The 9255-nt window shown below is 36.2% G+C and overlaps 1 protein-coding gene across 6 annotated transcripts; it reads right to left on the bottom strand.

Annotated features, from left to right (window-relative positions):
* On the bottom strand, positions 1-7625 carry LOC308686711 (sodium/potassium-transporting ATPase subunit gamma-like). 6 transcript variants are annotated; one of them, XM_081395145.1, is made up of 10 exons: positions 7182-7421; positions 5885-5941; positions 5625-5651; positions 4146-4169; positions 3699-3722; positions 1769-1843; positions 1119-1152; positions 645-676; positions 535-571; positions 1-439 (listed from the first exon to the last, which is right to left on the bottom strand). In XM_081395145.1, exons 2-9 carry the CDS (start codon positions 5934-5936, stop codon positions 561-563), a joined length of 279 nt encoding a protein of 92 aa, XP_081251271.1. In that variant the 5' UTR covers positions 5937-5941; positions 7182-7421; the 3' UTR covers positions 1-439; positions 535-560. The 6 variants fall into 6 exon arrangements, with proteins under 6 accessions (XP_081251271.1, XP_081251274.1, XP_081251270.1 ...); XM_081395148.1 differs by lacking the exon at positions 5625-5651 and having other exon boundaries at positions 7182-7625; XM_081395144.1 differs by having other exon boundaries at positions 1-571; positions 7182-7420.
* Between the last annotated feature and the right edge of the window lie 1630 nt (positions 7626-9255).

Raw genomic sequence — 9255 nt, 5'->3', positions numbered from 1 at the left:
TTCCATAGAAATCACTTTATTTTCAACTACAGTGTACAGCTTTATTGTCAATTCGGCAAAGTGACAAAACTGGAAGGACAATTTACAAAATGTATAAAATGCCTACTATTTCCTTTAGCTACTGAGCATTTACACATACTATACTACGCATTTCACAAACTTCACTGAAAGCTGAAAAGCACATGACAAAAACTTGGCACAAATCTCACAGATATCAGGTGCTCAATTAAACATTATGGCAAAGTAGTTTTATTGAAAACTTTTTTACTTTTCAATTTTTAAAAAGGAGCACTCGTACTGTCATGCATCCAAGAGACAAAGAAATATTGCAATACAAATTTAAAAAACTGCCGTGAACACTAGAACTAAATCCTCAAGGGACATTTTCTTCCGAATGGCCACAGTTTTGATTAAGATTCTCCTTAAGAAGCCATGCTTTCTGTCAAAAGGAACCAAAGGACAGCAGAGATGGTCTTAAACATTTATGCAGGATATATAACATCACAATAAATCCCAAAGTAGAGGCAGTGTCACCTGTTTCTCTGTTCCCTCGGTTTACTTTATTTTGCACCTGCAATAAAAATACAGTAAATGTCTGTTTCTTTTTAAGTGTCACGAATCCAAATAAAACAGAACATTCTCACCTCTGGCTGCCTCTGTGTCAATTCCCACTGGCCTGTGAAGAAGATACAGAGACAACAAGAGCGACAAGTTAAAATATCTATTCTGAACAGCAGAATACATGGAGATTATATAGAAATCTATAATCTCAAAGTTGATCCATTGGAACCTTTATTAAAGTCAGCATGAAAACAAAATGATCAATTCTTGCTTTTAAGGAGTATTGCGATATTATTTCCTGTTCGAGAAGCGGTTTGTGTGAAAATATGGAGGAAAACACTATTGCAATTTCCGTTTCATGCTGACTTTAAAGATGTGGTCTCATTAGGGACATTTCGGTGGCAAAAAGGTCCATTGTCAATAGTGAATAGTGTCAAACACAAGTCAGTGTCGAAGCAATTAGCTTTCTGTTGGCCGAACAACGGTAAATGTGACCGCGTCTTTAGCCTGAACATTCTGGTAGAAGATGATTCATTATAGTTTTCTTTGCCCCTTACTTTGACTTTTTCCCTTTGCAGCGGCATTTCCGACCTATAGGAAACAAACCAGAAATCAGACCCAAACAAATGGTGGTTTAGTATAACATACAAGAGAAATACATTCACATGGTGACTTAGATGTAGCACATAGCATTTCCTGTAACATGTTGCTTTGTAACATGAGAAATTTCACATGGGTAAAGACCTTATAAACAAGTCATATGGTCTGTATAACAGACAGCTTCTCAGTAGTAATTTATGTGGGCTGGTGGGGGTTTCAGAGTAAGAGAGTCGAGGGTTAGACAGTCTGCTTGTCCCTGCACTGAAGGAACGGCATAAGGCATGGTGTGGTGTTGGGTATCATAGAGAGGTTTAAACTTAGAGGTTATGAAAGACATCCTGGCCTGAAACCAGTCTACCCTCAGTAACCGATATTTGTTTATCTGTGTGCGCGGATACACTTTTTAGACCAATATCGACAAAAATATACAGAAACTGTTCAAAGGTTGCTTTATCTATAATGTATGGAGTATCTATTTGATGCCATGCAGTATGTTTTTGTAAGAAATGCAAAAAACAAAGAAATTTTCACCAACTCCATGCTCCCCGTGACATTTATTAAAACATAACTCGTTCTCAGCGTAGTACGCAGATAGTTTGGCACTCACTGACAATGAGGAAGATGCCCATCAGGAAGAGTACCACGGCAAAGACCATACCACCGATCCTCAGAGATTCATAATCTGGAAGGAGGATTCAGAAGACCATGTACAAATGCACAAATTACACGTTTACATTTTGAAAATATGAATGATACACGAGTTAAATTGGAAACATTCCACACAAGCTTAAAATATATTGTAAATAAAAAAGTTGCACTATGGCAAAACAATACACAAGTTAAGATTCGTTCAGAAATCAGCCCTTTTGTAGGAGGCAGGCGCACACGGAATCTGAGCCTGCAGAACATGTTCCTGTTTAGGCCCACAACTACCAAGTGTCTACCACTACTTTAGTTTCACAGAAAATGTGAAAAAGGTCTGCAGATTCCATTTGGGCCTGCTTACCAGTGTTAAGGCAAACACAATACGCACAAACAATAATCTCCTGAGCATAATGAAGCAGCTAAAGAATGACTTTTCCCGAGACAGTCTGGAACCACTTTTAAAAACTACCATGTGTGTACTTAGTAGTTTGCTTTCTAAGTAGGGCTCTTCATTGTTCTTTATAATTGTAAATGGGACAGATCATTTATATATCCAAGTATGGACAATGAACTGAAAATTCTGGGGTAGATATCAGATTTTGACTGATGTGCTTTACAGAAGCTTAGTCCCGGGGTGAGAAGTTTCCATCTATTTTGGAAAAACAGAAGGGGAAACGCAAATCTAGCTGACTTCCCAGATGTTTCCTGAGCAGGGTGATGCACTTTGGCCCCAAAAGCCCTTGCTAATACAACAGTACTCAGCACAGTATGGGAAGCATCAGTAACTCCCATAATAAAATGACAAAAATAAATTCAAAATACAATACAATACATTGAAAAACACAAATGCCTCAATAAGTAGGGTGCAACTGGGATAAAGGCGCACCAGGATAAAGGGATTTTCCTCTAAACCACTAGGTGATAAAAAAATATGTAAAAGTATGGTATTTGGGGTAAAAGGCACCCATGCTGTCAGAGCTAAAGGCACAATAATTAACATGATAATAAACAAATGGTTAGATTCAGATGGCAAATATCATATATTAGCCTAAGTTTGGTGTCGACCTTAGAGATAATGACCGTATTTACAATGAAACCATCATATTTAAAAAAAAAAAAAAAAAATATATATATATATATATATATATATATATATATATATATATATATATATATATATATATATATATATATATATATATATATATATATATATATATATATATATATATATATATATATTAATAAAATATAATTTATTGTTACTACTGTAAATCTATTTTAAATTAATATGGGATCTCATTCAGTGCTTTCAGAATCTTTACTTTTTAAAATAATTTTGTTTCTATTTTTCAAATATATTTTATATTAACATTTTAATGACTATATTTTTTGGAGAAAAAAAATATTTTATTTATCAAAATAAACAGAAAATAGAACAAACTTTGTTAAAGTGATTGTTTGAACAAGTATATTGTTCAAACATTATTTTGTTAACTTATATTTTATGTTCATGTATATTTTAAGTTCATGCTAACTTATTATTTTAGCTTAAGTATTTGTATAAATAAAGTGTGCCTATTGCCCCATGCCGGTGAGCCTTTTATCCCATGTGTGGGGTAAAATGCCCACCCTGTCACAAAATAAACCACTTTTATGATTTATTTTCACACAAAATCTGTTGCTCCATCAATGTTCACTACAAACATATATATTTTTCTGCAATCATACACTATGGGATTAGTGAAAAGCACATTTTTCTTAAGATGTGCCTTTAGCCCCGTTGTACCCTACTAGCATTTTTCCCTATCAGCTTTATGAAGTCAACCAAGAGATTTCCTTAATCCATATAATGTAAACTGGCTTAGCAGCTAAAATCCATCTATACTCACCATAATGAAATGGCTTGTCGTACTCTGGTGGGAGAAAAAAAATGAAAATAACTAGAGTCAAAACTCGGTAAAGGTGTAAAAAAAAAAAAAAAATCAGATACTGGTAGCATTCAAAATGTAAAATATTAGGAGAATTTAAGATGATAAATTACAGCATTCTAGAGCCAAAAAATAATAATAATTATCTACGTATCTGCAAGCCATTTCTCAAATATCAGAATACTGTAGACAAATTGAAACTGTATGGAATTTACTGTAAGAGGATAAAAGCTTTCTGACTGGTGACTCCATAATTTTTGCACTAAAAGCTTATAGTGCCAAACACACAAGGTTTGTTTCAAGGCACGCAATATATAAACCTGGTCTAGCCTGGCTAAAAACAATGTTAATAAGCCAATAAGACGTTTGGTTAATGTAAAAATCTATTGTAGACTAGAGGACACTTACCGTGAACTTCATCCATTTTGGAAGCTGATGGAGAGAAAAAGTTTCAATTAAAATCTAACCGAGCAAAAATGTTGTTTATGCCAGGCAAACTATTATGAACAAAACAATTAGATTCTCTTCTTATTCTAAATGCATTTAGAGGAAAAAAAATCTATTTAATTAGTGCAATTTAAATTAATATAGGACTTAGTGATTCTAAAACTGCTTAATATAAAACTGGCAGCTAAACATTCCAGTGCACTACAGTGTTAACATTATGGTTGCACACTACATTTCAACAGTAAAGATGTTTGGACACAGACACACATACAGCCAATATCTTCAAAAAGCATGTGTACAAGCATGGTAGACACAAGAGAAATGCTCACACTGTGACAGCCAATCTGAATCACTTCATTTTATTATAAAAAAAAATTGAACTATGAGACTTATTAAACAGGAAGGCTATTTTAAGAACTCATCTCTGAAGAAATCATAATAATTGCTATATTTTTCAATGAAATCTCTCCAAGAGTTAACTAGAGAATGAAAAAATAGCCTAATTCTCTAATATTTGACATGTTTATTAAAGTTCTTCTCGAGCATTTGCCTGAAAAGATACTTTAGGATTATATGTCCCCATTTTATGTCACAAATTTATCAGTGAAGTAATAATAGAGCAACATGTTTTTAAAGAGTCTTTTCAGAGGAGCTGCTTTTGTAAACAAAAATGTTGAAGGCATCGCTCCAAATCTCCCATTAAACATTATGAATGGTCTGACTAAGACTTTGGTTATCCATAATGATCTCTCCTTCTCTCTCTCCCTCCTTCCCTTTCAAAAACAATGGACAAAGCATTGATGCAAATACTTCGTGGACAAAAAACATTACACATGCATGATTATGTGTGCAGTATTTACATGAGTACACACACTGGCCAGTCTGACTTAAATCGTGCTTAAATGGTGTATTCAAATGTTGGTTTTGGCAACAACCCCAAAATAAGTGTCTGAGAATGCAACAATTCTCGCAGAAATCCAAAGGATTAGCCTTATTCACAGTCCTGAAACTGCTAAAAGTGGACAAATCTCAGTAGAACATTCCAACAGCAATGGTCAAGAAGTAGCAAAACTGCATTTACTCAAGGTTGGGTACAACATGAGCTGCATTGGCACACATGAAATAGTCTCAAGCCTTGTAGTGCGAGAGTGTTACTTCATGGGCTTTTCAGAAAAACCCTTCAGGGAAAGGTGTAATAAGCAGAAACAAGACACGGTGGAACCGTTTGAGAAACGTGCCAAAAATATGTTAAGCCAAAACTGCAAACCTCCTCCAACATCAGAAAAACAGTTAAGTGCAACAGCTGCAGTCAAGTTTTATGAAACAAAAATAAACAGAAAAATCCTCGATACAAAACAGAAGCACAGAAAAACTTGAAATTCATCTTTGTTGATCACTCACATCGCAGTGCGTCACTAACCCTCTAGTCTACACACTTACCTGGCATTTCCCTGCCAAAAGCTGATCCTGCACACATACACACATACCGTTAATCTCTAAGGGGAAGTCTGCGCAGGACAATAATACTTTTAATATACTGTTCGGTCTAATTACATTCTTGAACATTTCTGAGGAAGACTTTCTAGTTTATGTAAAAACACTGATTTATCAGAGTAAAGTAGAGAAGGTGTCTGTAAAAAGCCCATAAAAAAATTAAATAAACAGTACAGCAAATAAAGAACAAAAGTAACAGCACTCACCCAGAGCTGGAGCGAAGTAGGACAAAAACACTGCAGCAACACAAAGTTCCATCTTGTCTGAAAAAAAAAAAAAAAACAAGTGAGTGAGAGACACTGGGCTGTCTTGAATCCCTGCAAAATTTCACACACATGCTTCAGTTCTTGCGGGAAGTAAAAACCTGACTAAAGATGACTCACTTCCCTCATTTTACTTGAAAACAAGTGTAAAATGAAGTTAGTTCGACCAAATCACTTTAAGCCTGAATTGAAATCCTGGCAGTTGTGGGTGACTTTGTTTGTTGGATGAGTGACAGAGGTTTTCTTTTGTATTCCGTTTAAACAATAGAACTTCCACAGAAAATAATAAATGTGATTGATAGATGGAGCATTTCAGACACTGCATCTAAAAGCTGAAAATGCCCTGCACAAAAAAGATCAGTTCCCAGCATGTTTGTCTCCTGTTGCCAAGAATGGCAAAAAGGCTCTATTTTTGGAGGACCACCTCAAAACGGTGGTATAAGGAGCCCAAGGAACATGCCTGTAGGGTGTGGCATTTCAGATGATATTTGGTGAGTGGCTTAAGCCTTACAGACATAAGTGTTCGTTTCAGCTGTAACTCCAAAACACACACCAGATAATGCCCATCTCAAACTACACCGTCTAATCAGCAATTGATTGCTGCGACTTCAGTGGTCTCTGAACATCTTAGATTAAACCTAATTCATTTGTGTACAGAAAGACCACAGTAAAGTACAGTTATTGCACAGATGTGTCACTAAAACCTTTCTACACAGGATAAATATTGAGGAGTCGTCGTCCCATATACAATTCTGGCACTAAGACACAGAATCCCCCTCCCCCATTTAACCTACATTTGTGGGGTTTTACTGAATTGCTTGGTGGTCGCAGGAAAGCTTTCTCTCCATAAACATAACTAATCCTATAGAACAGTAAAACTTATTAGCAGTACGTGATTTACAACGTGGTCTGCAAAACAACTCTCAAGGAGCAGTAATGTGATATAGATGGTCACGTGCTCCAGCTGCCGATTTAATCAAGACTGCATTCTTGTAAATGTTAAACAAAGAAAGAACAAACAACAAATTAAAAAAAATGCTTTCGATGCTGCATGTATATAAACGGCACGTGATACAATCACCTGTTTGTGAACAGATCGATTGGAACAACAGATCACACATTTGCAAAAAGCATTGACAAAGAACCATGGTAGTTGTGCAAAAAATATTGCGTTAAAAGCAGTAGGCTAATAGTTGAACAAACTTATTTTTTTTTAATGCAAAGCGCGTGAAAGTCTTACCTGCTCGTTACTGCTCAACAAGAAACAAATCCGGTTTTATCGAATCCCTGAGGCAAATTAGAAGAAAACTCTCGACGAAAGTATATTCGGTAAAATGTCTATAGAATGAGTGAGAAGGTGATTCCAATTTCTATCAGAAGTCTAATTTCTTCTCATCCGAGTTTCAAAAAGCTATTTCTTAAACTGTGAGCTGCCCGTAATCTTAGTACTGTTACATGACACGTAACGTTACATGTAAATATTTTGTAATGTTCGAACGCGCGCCTGACTGTATTGGAGCTAGACTCCTCCCCGGCTCTCACGGAGCTCATCATTGCTTCATAGTTCATACCATAGACCTCTGCTCTGACCTGGGTTGAGGCAGGCAAGTGATCGACCTTTAAAGGATTTTATGGGACATATTTAGGGCGCAATCTCCTGAGGGTTGCCTCGCGCAAACATCACATAGACGTCTTGAAGATGTAGGCTATTTATTGAGGGCGTTTGCACGCATGTCTCCAGAACGTTGCCTGTCTATTTAACATCTGACATTTAGAACATGTTCTTAAAGTTACCATGCAATATTGCATTATTTATTATAAATTATTTATCCAGGCACATTTGTTTTTATTAATAAGCTATATAAATGTATAATAAAGCCTATATAAAACAAAACATACTTTAAAAACCCATCAACCGTTTACCCTTTTGCTTTGGGTTTGACCTTAAGTCATGAGTTTCTTTTTGGGGAGGGGGTTCAAATCTTGTGGTAAAAGCCCATAACTGAATGCAGCCACAATGGCCATTCCTGGAGGGATCCCACATATTTCAATATCTGCTTAAGTGTGACGTCACGTGTCACTATTTTCAGGTCCACACACTCTCAGATCTCAAAAGCAAACAACAAACTATGTTAATATTGTCACGGACATGCCAGTCCAGAGAGCAGGTTATGTGGCATACTACGTTTAAGGGTAAGTAAGTGGATAACCACAACTTTCAGTTCCAAAAAACAGAGGTAACTAAGTGTTGTGCAAAAATCATTGCAGCATTTAACAAAATAAGAAAGTATATGACGCGCTTTTTCTTAGCTTATGTTTCCATGGTGACTCATTGATTCGTCGCTCTATTGAGAATGTCAGGTGTGTTAACCATGAACATACTCTGGGTTGGTTGAACTTACTCCCGAACGCTTTTTTGGAACCAGCATAACTCGAGTAAGCAAAGTTTAGTTTAATCAACAGAGGAGTTCAGGGTATATGTTAGGGTAAATTAACCTTGCTTTCTGGAATACAACCCAGGCTCCACCGTCACACTAACACAGCGCTCACTTTCCCCTGAGTTCACTGGCACCTGTTCCTCATCACCGCATGCACTCAGCACCAGTATAAGAGCACTCCTTACCTGCTCTACTTGTTGGTGAGTCCTGCTTATAAATCTTGAATATCTCCCTCGTTGATGCCCTGTGTCTCAAACTCTTGTGAACCGTCTTCGTGCATGTATTTTTGTGGAAAAGTGTTACCTGTAAACTCACCGTGCAAACTATCCACCAGCTATCACGCTCTTAACTCTATCTGCCATTACTCACCTGCATTGTCCCATTATTTCATCTGAGCATTAAACTATTGTTTGGGTTCGCTAATCTGACCGGGAGTCTGGTTTATCCTGACAAATATACACTCAATACTGAAAAATTATGATCTTTTTCTCCATTCCAAAATTTCAGATGGCCCAACAAATATGATTAATCTTTTATGAAGTGTTGTTTTCTGGGATGTCGTGAGCTCAGGGACTGTAGTGTACAATGTGAATTTTTACAGTAGACATGAAGTTCACTATTGTGACATAACCAGTGCTGTGTAACTGATAACATGTAATCTGGATAATATAATCAGATTCCAAAAATTAAGTAGGCCTACTTGTAATTAGATTACATTTTAAAACACTCAATCAGAAAACAGTTACTTTTGGTTGATTACATATTATTCACACAATGATTCTCTCAAATTTTTCTTTATCTTTTAAAGGGATAGTTCGCCCAAAAATGAAAATTAGCCCATGATTTACTCACCCTGAAGCCATCCTGGGTGTATAT

This window comes from Scardinius erythrophthalmus (assembly GCF_964197995.2).
Source record: "Scardinius erythrophthalmus genome assembly, contig: HAP1_SCAFFOLD_681, whole genome shotgun sequence".
NCBI lineage: Eukaryota > Metazoa > Chordata > Actinopteri > Cypriniformes > Leuciscidae > Scardinius > Scardinius erythrophthalmus.
Note: the sequence above shows the minus strand (reverse complement) of the source record. Positions and strands in the feature narration are given on the sequence as shown.

What these genes read in the sequence shown, in the direction of transcription:
- LOC308686711 (XM_081395145.1), bottom strand. Translation starts at nt 5,936, where the DNA reads ATGGAACTTTGTGTTGCTGCAGTGTTTTTGTCCTACTTCGCTCCAGCT. An exon ending in CTACTTCGCTCCAGCTCTGG is followed by an intron (nt 5,652 to 5,884) that starts GTGAGTGCTGTT and finishes GTATGTGTGCAG; the next exon opens with GATCAGCTTTTGGCAGGGAA. An exon ending in TTTTGGCAGGGAAATGCCAG is followed by an intron (nt 4,170 to 5,624) that starts GTAAGTGTGTAG and finishes TCTCTCCATCAG; the next exon opens with CTTCCAAAATGGATGAAGTT.